The 21,207-nt window shown below is 34.3% G+C and overlaps 1 protein-coding gene across 6 annotated transcripts in view; it reads left to right on the top strand.

The window, feature by feature from the left end:
* Nucleotides 1–21,207, top strand: part of CNTN5 (contactin 5) — a 636,498-nt gene that overhangs the window by 479,299 nt on the left and 135,992 nt on the right. For all 6 annotated transcript variants that reach the window (XM_021381356.1, XM_021381346.1, XM_021381363.1 and 3 more), the window contains 2 exons: nucleotides 443–646; nucleotides 10,036–10,138. In XM_021381356.1, the coding sequence (XP_021237031.1) occupies nucleotides 443–646; nucleotides 10,036–10,138 (307 nt within the window). The remainder of the gene's footprint in view (nucleotides 1–442; nucleotides 647–10,035; nucleotides 10,139–21,207) is intronic.

Genomic DNA, 21,207 nt, shown 5'->3' with positions numbered 1-21,207 from the left:
CCCCCAAATGGGGGAAATACATGTGTATATTTATACACACGCATGAAAAATTCATCTGTAGATTTGTAGGAAGCATCCTGTTATATTTCATTGAAAATTTGAACAAGTGGAGAAAATAATACTTTGTAAGTTATTTCTGGATTGGCCTTGAATAATTAGAAATTAGAATTATCTAATATTTTATGGGTAATATCTGAGTTTGTTGAATAATTTAATTATTTCTTCTTAACTAAATCTGTCCTCTCTGGAAACTTGTGAGCTCAGTTCTTTGAAAGAACAAAAAAAATAGTCATGACTTCTAAAACAAACAAAAGTTTTTAAAAGTTTTAGCTCCTCTTTTGTTTTCAGATTATTTAAATAAAGGTAATCAACATTTCTTGAGTGTATCAATAGCAAAGTATTGCTTCCATTATAGTTTTCTCATTTTTCTGTTTTATTTTAGAGATCATCTATAGCTGGGTGTTTAATGAGTTCCCATCTTTTGTGGCAGAAGATAGCAGACGTTTCATCTCCCAGGAGACAGGCAATCTCTACATCTCCAAGGTGCAAACATCTGATGTTGGCAGCTATATATGCCTGGTAAAAAACACGGTGACAAATGCCAGAGTTTTGAGTCCTCCTACACCTCTGACACTGAGGAATGATGGTAAGAAAGATATTATTGCTGGGTACTACACAGAAGCAAAAATAGTTTAGCTAATGCAAGAACCATGATTTTTTGTTTGTTTTTATTTTCAATATAAGCATGTATGTACTTCTGAGATCAGCAAGGAAAAGGTGTCTGTGAAGACAGTCTTTTAAAACATCTAACAGTTGCTGGGCTATTTTCTGAAGTCAGGTGCAGTCTGACAGCTCTTGAAGTATTTTTTATTTAAAACACTTACTGCTTTTTGCTATTCTCATGCTTTATCACTGACAGAGAGAAACAGATTTCCTTTCTCAGTAATATTTGTTTATATAGGACTCCATTCCATTGCCAAATGCAAGTGACTACTGTCATGCTATGATGCCCTCAGGCGTCTGAAATATCCACAGGAGACTGGCAAATATAACATAGGACATTAGGGACACCTGTGCCCTTACAGTCCATCTGGATGCTGAGAGAGAAATATTGATGCATCTCAGCTGGCAGAAGACATGTTGTTAGAAAACTGAACAGACTCTAACGCTTAAAACATTACTTGATGTTCTGAAGACTTGTTACCCTTCCAGGCTCCAATTTGCGGCGTTGATTAAGGACCACCAGGAACATTACAATAGATATGATTGTAAAGATAGTTAGCTACCCAGGTGCTTTAGAATTTCATGAAGGCATGTCACTGTAGTAGTTTTTTCTGTAATTAAGTACCTAAATATTATTTTCCAAAACTAGCCTAGGAGTTGGAGTAACTCAGTCACTTCCAAAATTTCAAAGGAAAACACTTTTCAATAATATTCCCTATGAGGCAGCATGACATTTCTATATAAATTATATGTATCTCTGACTCTATTTATATAGCTCCCTATAGAGAATACTATTTTTGCTTGCTTGCAAATTAAACATTTATATTTATTTTTTGTTTTCCATCAAAATAATGTTACTTTTGAGAATAAGTGTTAATGATTTCATAAGTGCTTATATTTTCTTTTTTTTCCAATATGAATTCTAGTTCTTCAGAAATTCGTTCCAGCAATTCATGATATATGAATTCACTCATAAAAATCAGAGAGAAGAAGAGAATCTGAGGCTTTTGTTTTTCTTATAAATTTATCTAGCACTAAGACTATTCCTGTGCTGCAGAAACATAATAAAGACTGGACTTAAGCAGAGATGATTTAGTTTTACAGAGTAAATAAAAAAGTGTGTTCATAGATTAGAATGGAATTAAGTTAATCTTTATTCATTGTAACTAGGTTGAAAGCTCTGTCTGCAGAACGTGCAGTCTCTGAAAGGAAAAAAAATGCGGTGTGTTTTACTGTATCTTTTCTTATTCATCAGTTGACATCACTGAGCTAGGAAATAAAATGATGCAAATTTCCTTAAATGTCAGATGAGTAGGATATACCAGCCTCAAGCAAATTTGTATTTCACTGTTGTCTGTCATACAATTGTGATAATATAACTTTCTGAACTGTGCTGGAATATCATGTCTGTGCCTAGGTGAACTGCTTCTGAACAACTTCCCAATTTATTTTTTCATATTCATTCATTTCTACCAGACTTCTATGCCTTAATTTTTGTCTATCAGAAATTCTGAAAAGTCCCCTTTAATAGAGTTCTGTAGTATTTGCTGGTAGACTATAATAAGAAAGTGGGAAATCAAAATGACGTAAAAGAAAATATGCATGTATCTGAAAATTTATTTGCCACTATGTTGCTGAATTCAGTTGTAATATTTTTTTTTAAGCTTTAGAATATTCAAATAAATTTAACTACTTTTAACTTTTCAAATATTTACTTCAGTGCAAAAATCATACCGCATTCTGAGTTCTAATGGCTAATAATAATATAGAATAATATAAATGCTTTCTGTCAAACTCTGCAAGGATGTAGGAACTTCCTTGGCTTCTATTAGTCTTTTATTTCTTTCATGATGAGTCTCAAGGAGGTAGTTAGCTCCTTGGTATGAAGCAAATTAAATAAAAACAAGAAATCCTTCAGTGGGTTCTCAATAATATGAATTCCATATTTGTTCAAAAGTCCTAGACAATGAGTCATTTCAAACAATTCAGTCTTGCTTCAGGATGGTTTATACACTAAAATACTATCTGAGAAGATAAAAATGTTTATTAGGAAAAAAAAGCATCATTTCAGTAACTGTTTTTATAATGCATTAGAAACTTTGAGGAATTATTTAATAACTGTTTACAAATAATAAACAGTGTTGTTAAAATGGATCTTTGTAGACCTGAGTGCAGACTGGGAGCAGTAAAGTATCTTGACTAATAAAAACAACAGAAAGCTTCCTCCAATCTAGGAAGTATGAACCTAGGTAGTATAAAACATCTGATGTTTGATAGAATAAAGCAGTTACTTTAAGTTCACACATTTTCATTACAGTGTTCCTTTTTTTTTTATTATTTTTATTTTTTTCTGTTTAAAAGATGTTAACTTTAACATCATTACTGTATAGGAGAGAATTAAGTCATTCTTTATGTTATCCGTGTGTAGACTGTTTAGTACAATTTCAGACATTAGAGAATATTTTCCACTGTGTTCCATTAGAGCAAATTATGAGTAGCTTGTAAAACTGGTGTACCAGACATATTCTGATGTAACCGAAGAAAGAACTTAGCCATCAAAATCTTCTTCCTTGTCAGTATAGTTCTGTGAACTGAATCTTGTCTGCTCTTAATTAATTCTATTAATTTTAGTGAGACTCTTCACATGATTAATAGTCATGCATCGGCATAGAAAGCATAGATGTCTAGGCATTAAGTGTATTAATTTCTAATTTGATGTGATGTAATGTGTTTTGCATGTTCATATTCAGGTTGAACATTGCATCATACTGTTTGAACATATTTTTAGTATCATTTGCAAACTTATTATGCATTTGAGTCCTGCATCCAGATCCAAATATATACGGAGACATTTAAAATGCAGATCTTAAGGGAAAATGCTAAATATTCCTTTGTCACAAAAAGACTAATATGGACAACCCTACTTTATATTACAGTATATTGATAGGAGAAGAGATGAGCATTGCTGCAGCAGTTAGTTTCTTAATCAAAATCTTTTTGGTTCTGGATAAAGATTCACAAAACAAATCAGAATTACTATGTAACAAGAAACTCATTTTCTGACTTGTAAAATTATTAGAAATTTGTTATATATACTGGGACAAGCTCAGGAGGTTTCCCAGAAATTGACAAGATTATCCAAACAAGTAAGAATTGCTAATAATTTTGCAATTAGAATACTATATAGGCTGCAAGAGAACGAGATTAACACTCCTACACCATCTGAGTAAGATCAGGAACTTCACTTGAAATTCTCAGGCAAGTATTCTTAACTGCTAAATAGTGGAATTTGTCTCTTTTGGTACCAAAATAATGGCAAGAATAAATCTGTGCCTAACCTTTCTCTTGAGTATGGGAAATCATTGGATTTCATTTTCTCTGTAGCATTCTAATGATGTTTAGACAGGAATCTTATATTCTTTAGTAACTATTGCCTTAAAAGCTTATCAGACATTTATTCAAAAATACCTTCTAACTTGTTCCATTCAAAATAAGTTTCTGAAGTTAAAGAGCTATTACTTAAAGAGTTTGAAAGAAACCCAAATCATTTTAGCTGAAAGGATTTAAGGAACCATTATGGAAGTTTATGCTCCGGGAGCTTCAAGAGTGTTAGTGCCTGGAAGATTAATGCAATAGAGGCATTAGCATCTACACAGCTGAAATAAGGTGATATGTGATGATTTCTCAGGGAGTTTGAATTTTTCTCCCCATGAAAGCAAAGAGTGTTCTTCTATGGATACAGTTATAAACTCAGAATTTTTCTGCAAATTCATGGATAGGCAGGAAACATGAAAAGGCAGAACAGCCCTTCCTGAAGCGGTAATGATTGATGGCCTATCTGTCGCTTGTTCAGTTGTGCTTAACTACAGAAAAGAGTGACAATGAGAAACTGGTCTTACTGTTTTATTCCTTTTTCCATTTCCATTAAATGTCCTTCAGGGAATAATGTAAACTGCTTTAGCCATAGCAATACCTCTAAGTATTTTCAATTCTACTTCATCTGTTCCTGTGGTATGTGAACACCTCACAATCAATGCTTATCAAATTACTGTTATTTAATGAATTATGTCATCTCTGCTGTTTGATGCAGACAATATTGTATCCAAGGGTGCACAGGACACTTTGAGTAGCAAAGATTTGAACTCAAGTCAAAGATTTGCACCTAAGTCAGAACAACCGTTACAAATCAAACTTCATTTTCTGTAGATTTTTCCTTATATAAGGTGGAGAATTTGTAATAATTACTTCGTGACAACTGCATTGTTGTAAAATATATCTGAAGGAGGGAATAGTGAAATCATCTATTCTATAAATATTAAGCTCCATTTCTGCCTCTGTGACCAACATGCTATCCATTTTAGCAAGATCAAGCTGTGGTTATTACGGGGATATGTTCATTCATTTGAATCAGTGCTATTTTCAGTAATCGTAGATATCATAGAAAGGTCATTAGTGTTTCAGTTCAACCTCACCTGGCCAGGGAAGACTCTGGGTGGAAAACAGTGTAGACAGTTTTCAGTCCAGTACACACTGACAAGGTACAGACCTAGAGACTTGGAAACATAAAGGAAGATGACTTGTCACAAATTGAGGGATATGACTTATTTACACCAGTCTGAGGAAGACTGAAATGCTGGGGTCACCTCTGGGGAGGCTGTAGGTGCAAAATTGTCAGAAAGGAGGTGTTTTCATGGGAAGGCAGAGCTTAGGAGTGTTGTGCTCAGATCACATGATCTCTGTGATCCTGTACTACATTTTTATTCTGTGTTGATCAGTTTTATTTATGCTGTATTTCATGCTTGATAGCTGGAACTAAAAAATGACAGAGGAAATTTTTTATGGCCATAACCAAACATTATGTGTACGTCTGACAGATTCGTTCTAGTTAACATAGCTCAAGGCCTCAGTATTTCTTAAAAATTCAAGTTCCTTTTAGCATCTGATGCAAATGAACAAAGATCTTAAGAAAGTGATGGTTGTTTTACTACTGACTGATAGTGACCGAAACAGAAACTGGGTAAGATAAGCAGCCTGAAGGTACTACAGTCACAGCAAAGCAATTATAGTGTAACATGGAAAGGTAAGACCTTGATAATTCCCTTGAAGTGTATGTAAATATGATGACCTCTTTGGTCTCATAGATCATAAACAAAAAGGTTAAAAAATATCCCTTTGCAATAATAAACTTTTGTTTCCTAATGTTTACAAAGATCACTGATACCTTACAGACACCAAGCCATCACTTAGCAATTTTTCTACATTTTTTCCCAGTTGCTGCAGGCATGTTTCTTGCTAATGGAACAAAAACCCAGAAGAACAGAAAATGGTACAAAATATTAGCAGATCAGCATTTCGTTAGGAATGTAAAATGCTGAAATAATGACGTGACTTGCAAAGAGCATTCAGTACTTGAAGAGATTGCACCTAATAAAGAGGATAAACATAAGTTAAAAAACATTAGATTTTAAAGGTGTTATCTTTCAAATGCGTTCATGTTTAATTGCATAAGACAATTTAATGTAATTATTTTCAGAAACAAAGTCTTAGAATAAAGGTTTTTAAAAAATATGTCAAACCACAAAATGTCTCAGCTAGTCTGCACAATCAACTGATGGCAGAGGCTTAAAAAAAAATTAAGTACGCTCTTTAAAAAAAGTACATTACTCCATCATACAAACTATATGAATTATTTTCAGCAGCAGTTACCACAAAACAACTTGAGGTTCTCATAGCTGAAGTTTCAATAGAAGAAGTTTTAGAAGAAATACAGACATTTCAAACAATAATAATAAATCAATATTACTAAAGACTTTCAATAGTCTAAAACAAACTGGGTTGTACAATTTTTGTTTTCTTGACTGTAGGTTTTGAAAGTGCGATAGAAAAACAGTGCGGATTTTTAAACAAAACTTTAGGAGTATCCAAGGATCTACAGACTAATAAGTGTGGAGTCTGTATGAAGTGTTTTGAGAGAAAATATGTTTTAAAAGTGCAGTTAGTAGAATCATGGAATCATAGGATGGTATGAGTAGGAAGGGACCTTAAAGGTCATCCAGTGCCAACCTCTCCACCATGGGCAGTGACACCTTCCACTAGATCAGGTTGCCCAAAGACCCCTCCAAGCTGGCCTTCATAGAATCATAGAATCACGGAATCATAGAATGGCTTAGTTTGGAAGACACCTTAGAGATCATCTAGTTCCAATCCCCCTGCAATGGGCAGGGTTGCCACCCACTAGATCAGGCTTCCCAGTATACCATCCAAATTGGCCTTGAATGTCTCCAGATATGGGGCATTCGCAACCTCTCTGGGCAACTTGTTCCAGCACCTTACCACCCCCTGAGAAAAAATGTCTTCCTAACATCTATCCTAAATCTTCCCTCTTTTATTTTAAAGCCATTCCCCCACAACCCATTACTATCAGACCATTTATAAAGTCAGTCCCCCTCTTGTTTATACGCTCCCTTCAAGTACTGGGAGGCCTCAATGAGGTCTTCCCAGAGCCTTCTCTTCTCCAAGCTGAACAAGTGCATTTCCCTCAACCTGTCTTCACAGGAGTGGTGCTCCAGCCCTTTGATCATATTTGATGACCTCCTCTGGACCCAACAGCTCTGCATCCTTCCTATACAGGGGGTCCCAAACCTGAACTCAGTACTCCAGCTGGGGAAGCCCAGCGTACTGTTGGCCTTCCAGGCTACAAGAGATCCCCCAACAAATCTAGTTTAAAGCCCTGATGAGGAGCCCCACCACCTTGGTGCCTAGTAAATTAATCATAAGATGCAGTAGGTTGAGTGCACCTGCTAGCACTTTGTCCCTCTAACTTAGATATGCTGTCCTGCACTGTGTCATGGGCAGGTTTCCTATCAACCCCTTCCCCCTTCAAACCTAGTTTAAAACCCTGACTGCGAGCCTAGACAGATCCTGGGCCAGAATTCTTTTCCTCCTATGACCTAGGTGGACCCCATCAGCAGCTATCATTAGGCCAGGCACTGAGTAAACCACCCCATGGACATATAAATAATAAAAATTTAAAAAAAGAAAGGAAAGGAAAAATGAAAGAAATGGTAAAATCACAAGGAGTATAATTAAATTATGAAATTTGCCTTTTCATACAATGGTATTTCTTCAAAAGCTCATTACATTTTGTCAAAACATTGATTTAATCATGATTTTGAGGAAAATGGGTCACAATTGTTACTATATCTAATACTAGCATAATTATGTTTTTTAATTATATCTACCACTACTTATAGGTCTATGTTATTTATGAAATAGCATTGTTTTGATTTGATGCATTTGAATTTTCTAACTTAACTAACTTAGCCTTTAAAGGCATGTTTAAATGCTTATACATTTAGATTATTTGCATTTTCAGATTGAAAGATTTTATTTTTTATATGAAAACAAGAGAAAGCTGATCTAAAATAAATTTTCAGAAAACCAGAAAAGGAAGTCTTTAACCAGAGATTACATGCTCATCCTGATGTTTCCTAGCAATAAAATCTCTGTTGTTTGTTAGTTTTTCCACTTTGCCAAAAAAATACTCTTCACTCAGCAAATGAAAAAGGCACTTAATAGTAACTAATGAAACAAGAGGAAGTCTTAATGTCCCAGAACACAGTTAAATACTGTAACCACTTAGTTGTATACTAGTTGAAAGTAATTCTTGATTTTCACTGATAATTCTATGCTGATTTGAGAAATCTTGACAAAGTTTAAGAGTACTTTTCAAGGGGGAAAACTGAAACCTTTTAAAATCATTTAATGCAGAATAAGCTACCAAGTTGTAGCACTTCACTGTAGTCTTGCACTGGTAGATGTGAGAACAGATCCAACTCTTCTGAAAAAAAGCCCTCACAAAAGTAACCTGTGGAAGCCTGTGGGATGACAGAACTAATAGAGCACAGTCCTGATGGAAAATTCTCCGTATCATAAGGACCACTTGAAGGACTATAAGTACACAGTTTACCATTCAGCTTTATATATATTTTTTATTCTCATAGTTTGTAGGTTGATTTTCTGCCTATCTCTCAAGCTGGTCTTCTCTCAGTTGCAAATCTTGTATTCCATTGCTTCCACATGCCTCCTTATTCTTCTTTTATTTTTTCTTGAATAAGGAATCTTATTTCTTTTTCTCTTAAAGTCTTATTAGTTCGTACCCTGCAATTTCTTTGGAAAATCTTGAATCATTTTTATAGATTTAGACTGGATTTGTATTGCTGCTAGTGTAGCCAAAACTCAGATCCTATCCAGTTTTCCTAACCCAAAAATCTGAATAATTCTCACTCTGTGTAATGTAGGTTTTTACTGCTTACCCTAGTAGCCCATCCTCTTTCTAACCAAGCACAGTTGTTAGCATATTTGTCTTTCATTCACACTGTGACATTTTTTCTCTCAGTCACATCAAATACAAACTACACACCTTGTCTTATATAACCTGTCTCCCTTCCCTATTTGTTTTCTAATGCTTGTAATTCTACCGTCAGTCACTCTGTACTAAATTCCTGATATCTCTGCTGATGTCAATGTTTATATCTTTCATATCCAAGAATGTTTTCCTAGTTGTGTTTAACATGTATAAAGTATGTTGTCCTGATTAAGCATTTTCAAAATTAAAAAGGGTTGAAAATTAAATAATTGAATTTTTTGTGTCTCTGCACAACTGTACTTGTGTCTCTGTACACAAATGCTTTTACACAAATGCACAAGAGTTTGTTTTCCTGATCTTGGAAGGTCCTCACTTGAACACAATATGATATGATATGTAGATTTTATTGTTATAATTGTCACTGCACTGATAAATAAAGCTTTAGTCTAGGAAAATTATCGTCCTACATTAATCTTTAAAAATGTAAATATTTATCTATATCTGATAAAATTAATCCTTTTTCTCAAAACTTTCTGTAGTGTTGCTAGTGGCCCTGAAGAGCATTTTAAAATATATACTGCATCTGAACAGAGCATATCAGATGAGGCACTGGCGCAGGCTGCCCAGAGAGGCTGTGAATGCCCCATCCCTGGAAGTGCTCAAGGTCACGCTGGATGGGGCCCTGTGCAGCCTGATCTGGTGGGTGCAACCAGCCCATGGCAGGGAATTGGAAGAACTGTATGATCTTTCCAACTGATATTTCTGTATTGGCCTTTCCAACTAAGTCACTGTATGATTCTATGATTCTACAAATTTGAGTATTTATATCAGTTATTAGCTTTACTGCTGGGTGTGTTCAAATAGTAATCCACAGCATTTTTTCTGATAATGTCAATATATGGAAAACTGGTGATATTTCATTTTAAACATTCCTTATTTTCCAGGTGTGATGGGGGAATATGAACCAAAAATTGAAGTTCATTTTCCTTACACAGTTACAGCAGCAAGGGGAACAACTGTTAAGATGGAATGTTTTGCACTTGGCAAGTAAGTCCAGATTATTTCATAATTAGACATCATTGTTTATTAAGACGTGACGTCTAATTTGTTGTTTCATTATTTTGTTGGATTACATTTTCACAGACATCCCTTTCTACACGTTTAAACTAACCAATTACGAATTCCCTGCCCAACCATTTCTGTGGGCAGCAATTCGTTCAAGTTAAAAGACTGTCAAAATGAAAAGTATTGTTCTCACAAAGAAAAAGAGAACAGGTTTTGCATTGAAAATTTTGCCACACTCACAATTTTATTTATTGTGATAATGTTTTAATCAGTAAATTCCATTTTGTTCTGCCAAAATATCATAGTTGGAGAATAAAGAGATTAGTATCTTTTCTTTTTTTCCAAAGTACAGTTGTTGTTGTTGTTTTATGAAGATAATAGCACAATGATCTGAGCATTTCCTAACACGCTTTGTGGAAATTGAAGTTCTCTCATTTCTACCTGACCTAACTGCTCTACAAGAGAATAGGTGTTTTGTATTCATATCTAAGTGTGGAACTGATAACGTTTTGATTTTGTTGTGACAGTTAATACTATTGTCATTGTAAAGAGTAAGTGTGGTAAGGGCACATTCAGGCAGTTCTAAACAATAATTCAGATGACTCAATGAGAATATTGTTGCATCTGTATATATCTAAAAAAGGTGTTCCATAAATGAAAATTCACTACGGATATATAAACACATATAAAAGATTTTTTTTCAAAAATTTATACCTTAAACTTACACAATGTGTGTGTCAAATATGTTAGTGAAATCACACTGTATTGAATGCCCTTCAGTTCTATTTTGCAGTGATGTTGGTTTTGCTCATATTTTCCCTGGTTGTACTGCTCAGTGTCACTTGTCCTGCTTGGTTTTCTAGTTCATGGCTTATCAAAACACATACAGATTCCTCATAGGCTGGCTTGAATTAAGAAATAGTGGGAGATTTTTACTTTGTACTATTTATGATGGAGTTTCACAATTCAGTTAGTCTAGGGCCATGTCAGGGGTTCTGTTACCGAACCCCGGCAGGGTTTTTTTCTTTTTTATTCACCTAAATAGGAAGAAAATTCCAGTGGAAAGGAATTTTAAAGCAATAGACTATTTTCCTGAAGATCACCACTCCACTTTGCTTGGCAGATCTGTTTTCCAGAACAATCTCTTGAAGCCTGTCTTCACCACCTGAGAGGACCTTTTAATGTTTTCATAGCCATTTTGATGTTTATGCCATTTTTATTCCTTTTCTGTTGTTGATGTTTTGTTGATTGGTTGTTTTGGCTCAGGATTTTCCCTTAACAATTTATACTTAATAGTTGGATGAGATTTGTCCTAAACTTGCTTCCCTTCTTGTCTGTTTTTCCTGACAATCCAAAATCATTTGATCAACATCCAGGTAATCTCGGTGACCATATCAACAGAAAATATTCATAAACAATTGCAGAGGAATATCATTTTAATTGTATCTATTTAGGCCCTGTGACCTTAAAGTGAAAGTCAGGACAGTGCTCAATCAGTCCAAATAAAATATAGGAGACATGCAGGGAACCATCAGGCAGTGGCTGGCTTTTGCAAATTCATGTTCCACATAAATGTGAGAAGGAGCTTAGAAAGAAAATGTGTGGGGAGAACTTCAGTGGGGTAAAACACAAGTTTTATATTTTATACAGTAAAGACAAGTAAAGAAGTACATGAGAGAGAACAGAAAACCAATAAATGGAGAGATTCACAGAGATACTAGATTACATGAGAAGAATAGCTGCTCTGTAAAGGCAGGTGGCTCCAGGCTTTCTCCTGTCAGCAGTGCTAACTACTTTTCTGCCAGGTCAATATTGGTAACAAGTCTCTCTTAGAATCCTGGCTATGCCTGGAGCAGTAACCAGCATATTAGTTTCATTTGCTTCCTCTTGTTGGAATTAAATTGCAGTTGCTGGCAGATTGCTAGTCAATTGTCACTTTCAGGTGGAGAGGCTGTTCACCAAATGTTGTCCTTCACAATGATCACTTGTAGGCAAGAAAAGCAGATACCAATACTTTCCATCACCAGCACCCTGAGATTTAGTAAACTCTCTCAAAAAGACTCAGTCGCTATTCAAACCACCACATAAGGAAGGTGATGGTTGTCAGGAAAGGCTTCAATTAGTTTATTTCCAGGTTCATATTTGGCACTAAACTTTACCAAGAAAATAAAACAAAACAAAACAAGCAAACAAACAAAAACAGAATACCTGATCCACCAGGGAATTTAAGATTATCTAGTAGGTTGATCCCATTTGCCGCTATTGCAATGGGCACTATTTTTAATATACACGCTCCTTATTTTCTTATCAGGTTCCCTGTTCATTTTCATCACTTTCATTTTTGTTCCCATCTCGTATTCATGATAGCTTGTACAGATCTTTTCTTGTTCTGCTGACACAGGTGCCCATTACCAACCTGAATCAGCAGCTAATTAGTTCTTTATTTAACATGTTGAGATCTGGAGTTTTGAATTCTTATTGTAAATAACATACTAGTTCTTACAGTCTCAAAACCAATGTGCTGCTGTTTTTCTTTTGCTTTAATTTAGGAGTCTCAAACATTGTTCTCCTCTATGCATGTAATTGTGAGTATGACAGACATTCCAGCAAGATTTTGAGGCATCTGAAAGCATTCCAGAAAGAACCTAGTCTTTAGTTACAGATTAATGATTTATTAATAGTGTTTATTTAGAACTGCCAGTCACTGTGACTGTAGAAATGAAGTAAATTGGATCTGGGCTGTAGAAATGAAACAAATTGGAGATGTGCAGCTTTTGTCTCCAAACTAAATTGCTTAACAAATAGAAACTCTCAAAAAAAATTTTAATTTGACCTAAGCAATATGTTCCTTGTCCAGTTACAAGAGAAAATATTGTGTTGTGGATGTCACAGATAAATAAATTTTGTAGTTTCTAAGGAATTCAAAATAATACAGGAATGAAATACCTCTAAATGATGTTATTTGAATGACACAATGCTGTTTATAATGATCAAAAATAATTGGCAAGGAAATCACTGCATTTATCCATTGTAGAGATATAACAATCAGAGGAGTTAAAAATAAATATATATATGTATGATACCTCAAAGTTCATTTTGCAGTTAGTTATGGTTAGTGTTTTGTGTTGGGTTTTTCTGCTGATCTACATTTATTTGAAGATGTTTTTTACAACTAGATTTACTCTCATACCCATGCAAATACTTGTGTTTTGATTAATTCTACATTTTACATATACCTGTACATGTGGCACACACATATACTTTTTGACACCCATTCAATTATTTAATGTTAACTGGGATCACTAGAATTTTGTTTTATTTGCTAGCATAACAGAAAATCATGTATTTGGCAAAGAAAAGCTGGGAAAAAGCACTTACAATAATAAAGACTTGACATCTTGTATTTTTTGAATTTTTCATAAGAACAGAACTATCTAACAACATCCTTGCAATGACTTCAGTCACGGCATTCCTTATTTTAGCACTTTCTGACTTTGGAGAATATTTATCTCAGAAGAGTTTTTAATTTATTTTTCCGTGAGTCTTAAAGGAAAGAGTAGATGGAAATAAATTTTTAAAGAAGTTCGGACAATGGTACAGGACTCATTCCAAGCTAGTGTGAAGAGTTTTAAATAGACTCCTTTTCAACAAGCAAATAGTTGTGCCCTCAGTAAAGAAGCTCAAGAAAAAGGAAGCGTTAATACAATACTGCTCTTTTTTCCCTTCTTTTTCAGACATATAATTCTACATTGGCTTCTGTTTTCCATTTCAAACAATTTTTCTAAACACACTTCTTCACACAGATATATTTAAAACCAAATTGAATCACATTACATGACCTTCACAGTTCAACCTTTTCTTCATTGTGTTTTTGGCAATGCAAGACGCTATACCGCAACTTTTCCTTTGCTGTCTGTATAAACCTTACTGTTTTTCTGGTTACAGCTAGGATATAAAATATATTTTTTATTATGGTGGTTCCTAAAGGCAATTTTGAGTGAGTAATCATATTTTATTTCTCATTAGAACAAATCAGAGGATGTGGTCTATAGCTATACTTGCCAAAGTTTTTATCTTTGCTTTAAAAATAGTATTCATTCTAATAGCTCTTCAAGCTTTTATTTTAAAAAAATTACTTATTTTTATATTATTGATAACTTATTTTTATCTATATTTTCATTACACACTAGGTACATGTACAGAGAGCTTCCTAAAAACTTAAAAGTGTGAAGAAATAAAAGTAAAAACTAATTGAATAGGTGAATATGATATCCAAGCAAAGATTAGGGGTGATGTTATAAAGAAACTATGATCTGCTGAACTGTGAAGAATTTGCATGAACAATCTGAAAAAGTTATTCTTGTTTGAAGTACTCATTAAAGACAATGATATAGGATAATGGCTACAAGGAAGGCTTCTAATCATCGTATAACTTTTTGTAGGTATAAAAAGATAGATTTTGCAAATTTACATGTTAGAAGGATGTTTCTGTGAGGTTTGGTTGGCATTTAGCTGTGTAATGAGGATGATAACAATTTCTGAAAAGAAGACATTTAGTCAAAGATTTTATATTACATTGTTCCTTTCTTTTCTTGAACTTAGTTATATGTGATTTCATACAGGATCACAAAATAAATACAAAATTATCCTACAATACCAAGTCACAGATCCAGGCTGCACAGTTCTCTAGCGTACTTGCAGTTATCTACCTGGTCACTATATATATATTCTATAACTGCTCTAGACCATGTACTAATGATGCTGAGATGAGTGAAGAGTCAAGGAGCAGCAGGTGAATACTCACAGAATCATAGAATCATAGTATCATAGAGTCGTAGAATGGTTTGGGTTGGAAGGGACTTTTAAGGAGTGTCTACTTCCACTCATCCATGCCATAGACAGGGACATCTTTCAGTAGATCACATTGCTCAGAATCCCATCCAACTTGGTCTTGACCATTTCCAGCAGAGGAACATCTGCAGCTTTTCTGGGCGAACTGTTCCTGTTCCTCTCCACCCTCATTATGAAAAATTTCTTCCTTATATCCAATCTAAATCTACCCTCTTTCAATTTAAAACAATTACCCCTTGTCCTGCCACTAAACGCCCTAGTAAAATATATTTCTATATCTTCCTTATAACCCACCTTTATTTGCTGAAAAGCAGAAATAATGTAATGATGCCACCCAGAGGGACCTGGACAGGCTTGCCAACCTCATGAAATTCAACAAGGCCAAGTTCAAGGTCTTGCACCTGGGTTGGGGCAATCCCAAGTACATATACAGGTTGGGCAGAGAATGTCTTGGGGCCCTGTCATCACTTTCTTTTGCCATGCAGGGACATAGAGTTGGATGTAGTACTCCAAGCAGGTTCTCACAAGGGCAGAGTAGTTGAGGTAAATTGTCTTCTTGACCACTCATCTTTGTATGTAGCCCAGAATATGACTGTTTTGGGGGGACTCAGAGCACATATTGACAGCTCATATCCAAGTTCTAATCCACTGGTATGTCCAAATCCTCTGCGGAGTTGCTCTCAATCTGTTCTCTTAAACATTACTGACATTGGAAACTGCCCCCAGCCCACATGCCAGAACCTTGCACTTGGCATTGTTGAACTTCACAAGGTTCACATGGGCTCTCCTGTCAAACCTGTCAAGGTCTCTCTGGTGCATCCATGGCACCACTCATCTTGTTGTCATCAGCAAACTTGCTGAGGATGCACACAATCTCACAGTAATTAAGACGTTATATTATACTGGTCCTGGCTCAGAAGTGGTTGTGTCCTTGAGGGGCACCACACATTACTGGTTTCCACTCAGACATTGAGCTACTGACTGTAACACTTTGGATATGGCAATCCAGCTAATTCTATCAAATGTACCCATATTTAGATGCAAGAATGTTATGGTGGGCTGTATCAAAAACCCTGCAGAAGTTCAAGTAGATTACATCAGCAGCTCTTCACACAATCGTTGACAATACTGTTAGCCATGGGGCATGCTGTCAGATCTTTATAATGTGGTGGTAATCAGAGGCATAGCTCAGAAATGCTGTCAAAAGTGGAATGACTTTTCAACCTCAGAAACTGCTCCTCTTTAGATATAATGTCTCCTTGTACTTTCTCATAAACATGAGGCAGTCCTTGCCTCTTCCTATGACAATGGTGACAAACAGAGATACTTGTGATTCCATAGATGAGTCTATGTTCAGAACATTCAATGCACATTAACAGCTCTCATTTCCACTGACTCCTGTGATAGTAGCACATAAACTGTCACCCCCTACACAGGAGCTGCTGGCCAAAATTAAGCATGAAAAGACATGATAAATCACTATACTGAAAAATGAAGGATGGGAGATTGAGGAATACTAGCAAGTTTTTAATATACAATTTGCAGGTGAATTGAAAGCTAATTTTGAGTTGTCTTTTATATGTGTTATTATACTCACAATTTAATGACATGGCAAGTTCCTTGGCTTGCATTAAATAGAAAAAATCATTCTAGATACTAAGTATTTGATTCCGTGTTGGAACTGGAGATTCAAATACTCAGTATGTGTTGGCTTTTTTTATACAAATAGGAGAAGTACCAGGGGAACAAAACAAGCAAGAATGTTAGGATTGTCAAATATTAGGCAAAACATAATGCAGAATTCCACAGATAGCAATTTGCTTGCAGTCTCGGAAATGATCTTTTCATGTACAGATCACAGATCTGTAAAATGTCTGCTTCCTCCTTGTATAACATGGAAATTTTAACATAAAGTATTGAAAGAGTTAGACAAACATTAATCTGAAGGCTAGAGACAAAAATTCATATACAAATATATGTTTCTAAATCCCATACCACAGAAAATCATGCTTCTCCATGCCCCTTCACACCACTTCTCACTTTAGAAAGCAGTTTTTGTTAATTATACTGGGTGCCAAATCTGGAAGCTGTGAAAGCTACTCTTCACTGATAGCAAAACAATCCCAAGAGGGAAATGAATGCACTCAATAAGACAGTACTTGTCATTTTTATTCATAGGGATGTCCTTCCACCTACAGACAAACTTGATGACAAGAAGGAAACTTTTTTTGAATGTGAACATGCCACTTTTGAGCTCAGTTTGTTTATATAAGACAGGAACAGATCTAGGATTTGTTTCCTTCCATAGTACATATTTTTAACGTCAAATAAATCTAAGACTTTCATCAATTTAAAGTTCATTTTTAATTCATACTGAATAAGAATTTATATAATAAGATGCTAGAGTAGGATTGCATTTTGTTCCTATTTTTCAAGCTAGATTGATTTCTACCCTCCTTTGAGTAGATTTTCTCTTGAATAGACTTTATAATGCTGTTACAAATATTGCAATCATTCATAGTAACATAATAAAGATTCTTTGGTAAATCCCAGGTAGCACTCCCAGGCCTCATTCTGCCTCACTCTGACTAAATGCTTCATACTTACATTTTGATATTTAGATTTAATTGTTTTTATCATATGACATTAGGAAAATGGCAAAACCCCAGCAAGCTGCAAAACCCTATCAATAGGACATAAATCTTGAAGAATAAATATAACCAGTCCCTTCTCTTTCTCTCTGAGGACCATCAAAAAAACTTGCAAATGTAACTGAAAATTTTGTTTGGTAATTTACACAACCTTGATTTATATTAAAAGATGAAAGAGATTTTTTTTTAAATGCTTGCTTGTAGCTGCTACACAAAGGTAACCTTTAAATTGAGGACAAGAACGAAATGCTTATGCTACAGAAGTCTGCCTTCTTCCATTTATGTTCTAAATTTACTATTCAGAAATATATGTTGGATTTTCTCTGTGTTAGAAGTTAAGAGGATCAGAAGGAAACAATTTCTTGCAGTTATCAATAGTTGCTTCTAATAGTTGCCTTTGCCTCTTCTTTTCAGTATTGTCCATAAATAAATAAATTCATATAGTACTGTGTTGTACAAAATCCTTAAAACCAGAAACCATCATGCTCACTGTCTTCACTCTCCATAGCAGACCAGCAGATTCAAAGACAACTTGTACAATCCATACACTGGATTTACATGTGATGCTCCCTTGTGGTAGATCTGTTGATCTTGGAAGAAAAGATAAGATTAAGATAATATACTTCAGTCCTCTGGAACTGATCTTTACGTATACCTAAATCTTTGCATCTGACTAGAATAGAACTATATGAGATACTGTAAAGATAAAAAAATAAAAGTGTGAATGTTTAACATTCATCACTAGAAAGTGATAGAAAGAATTTCAGGATATTCCTCAACATTTAATCCTACAAAATTAGCCCACAATAATTAGAAGATATTTAATGCAGATAGAAGGCTGGAGGGCATAAGGGCAAATGGTTCCTTTCTAATCTTAAATGCACAAGCATGAAGAGTTTTTCAAGATATATTATTATGTGAACCTGTGGGTTTGAAGGAACAACTCAGAACAGTGATGCCTGGTAAAATATAGTGTGGACAGGATTTGAAATTGCAGTAGAAAGTAAAATATTTCAAAAGAGAATGACAATTTGCACTAGCCAAAAATTTGAAAGTGTATTTAATATTCAGCTGAAAATTAGGAACTTAGATTCACAGACAAGGTAGTTTTAATTTCCAAACATCTTTTTATTTCAGGTTAATTTGGTAAACAAAGAATTGTATAAAATTTCTTATATGTTTTCATAGCATTTCTACTTCTTATGAAACTTCTGAATTCCCAACAAATTCAACATTTACCCTAAATAACATTTTGCTGAAATGTTATTCTTTTGATCTCTTCCAGATATAAATACAAAACTTTAACTTATATTTTCTTTAAATTCTATGTAATCAAAAGCACAGTAATGGCTACCACAGTCACAGATAACTTCTTTGAATTTTTTTTCAGCTCAAATAAATAAGAGGGTTAATGATGGTATTTTGGAATTAAGCAGCATTAATTATTTAATTTTTTTTTTCCCAGTGATGCTAAGATTTACCAGCAGTATTCAAAAGCTTCCAAAAGTGAGAGGAAACCTTGTCTTTTAAGTTAACTGAAAGTTGTATAAAGGCACACATAGGAGTTAAAAGTGAGCAGTTTTACTTACTCAACAAGTAAGCAGTATTCCCATACATTATCTGCTTAGCCAAAAAAATAAAAAGGAGTTATAATTATAAGATTTAAAAATTTCATGTATTATATTAAACTCAGTGTGATACTTTTATTGTCAGTTGTTTTAAAAATAAATAATTAAAAGTGCAGGTCATTTGAAAAGACAATGTGTGCATTTCTTAGCTTTTTTGGTAGATTTTGTGAGTCTTCTAGAACAGTCATAATTTTATTCCTTCACATCCTTGCTCAGATATTATTCATTCTTTCATTTCATACTCACACAATTCACAAAGGAGAAATAGGTATAGACATATTTTTATTTCAGATGTAAAATTCATATCTCACTTGTGAGTTATGCAAGGAAAATAAGAAGCTTCATTAAACAGAGCTACAAAGTGGTCTGCGAATAGTGATTTGCAGTTCGGGAGTTCTTTCCTTGAAAATCATTAAATCTACACAACTTAAGTAATTTTACCTCCTTGAAAAACTCCACTTACTTCTTCATACTGATGAAGAAAAAAGTGAATTTTTAAAGTATGTTTCCTAATGACCCAGAGAATATCTAGTTTCCTTTTTCTTGCCATGTTATACACACTTATTTTTTATAGCATACACTAAAGCAAATTTCAAAAATTTAAAATAATTTTGAAGGAAATTTTCTAAACACTTGAATTTCAGAATGATCTTGTAACAGTTAGATGAGCCAACAATAAAGGTTTGCATTTTCATTGTTTTGTGGAAATATATGCCATGAAAAAATCCGTTTATCATTCTATTGAACTGAACCAGTTTTCTTCCAAGACAATAGAACAAATGCATTTTTTTTCTCATTGTTTTTACTGTTAGTAGGGCAGAAGGTCTGAATAATGGGCAACAAACATGGCAATTTTATGGTGCCAAATAGAGTTTACCTGCCCACTTAAATCATTCATAGAACAGCAGTTTCTGAGTAGTACTGCACTGTACCAGCATGAAGAATTTCCAGTGTACACCAGTGCTGTGATCAGTAATGATTACTTAACACTTACCTGGCTAGAACTGCTGTTTTGCAGCCAGTAAACATGACATAATTATATTACTTATAGAAAGAATACAAGCATATGAACAGTTTACATTCCAAGATGAACCCAAAACAGTAGTTATGAAATCTCCATGAAGTCACTAAAGAAAGATTAAATTTGAGCATCAAAGTGAAACATGGAATTAGAAATAGGAAAGAAAAAAAACTAATATTTTTATTTTGTGCAACTTCTAGCATATAGAAATATTTTGATAGTTACTTGTACTTTGAAAGCAAATCAAAATACATAGCTATGAATGCAACTGGAATATCAAGTGGTAAAGATAAAAACAGTAGATTTATTAGTGTTTTAGAGACAGAGGAATCCTTTTATTCTTAGTATTAAAAATGGAACAGGATGAACTACTTCTGTCAGATAAAAATGAAAAATTCTTCATGTATTTCTTCACTGGGGACCAGTAATAAAGGACCATTTTGAAAGAAAAGAGAGCTGTTGTAGGAACTAAATCTTTGAGATTAATCCACACATTTTCAAACTGAAGTATCTTTTGCTAAGTAATCAACACAACATGCTATTAAATGATTCTCTGTTTCTGATATATTCAAACAAATAGTGGATATCATTCTGGAAACTGTACATTAGCCAACAAACAAACTTATTGAAAGTTGTTGTGCTTATCCACTCAGTGAATTTCAATGACCTGTGGCATTCAGGAGATGCTAACATCCAGTCAGAAGTCTATATTTTTTTTGAGTCTCAATAAAGCATTTGAATTTGGAGCAACTCTGCTGAAAGCCTGATCCCAACTTCAGTTATTCACTTTCGAAATTTTCACTGGCTGAAAAATAGGTAAAACCATAGATGTCGATGGTTGCCATGTCTGTATTTATTGTATCTCAAATTGGACAGCTTTAAATATTGGGAAAAGGTTTT

Source organism: Numida meleagris, chromosome 1 (genome assembly GCF_002078875.1).
Source record: "Numida meleagris isolate 19003 breed g44 Domestic line chromosome 1, NumMel1.0, whole genome shotgun sequence".
Classification (NCBI taxonomy): Eukaryota; Metazoa; Chordata; class Aves; order Galliformes; family Numididae; genus Numida; species Numida meleagris.
This window is presented reverse-complemented; position numbering and strand designations above follow the sequence as displayed.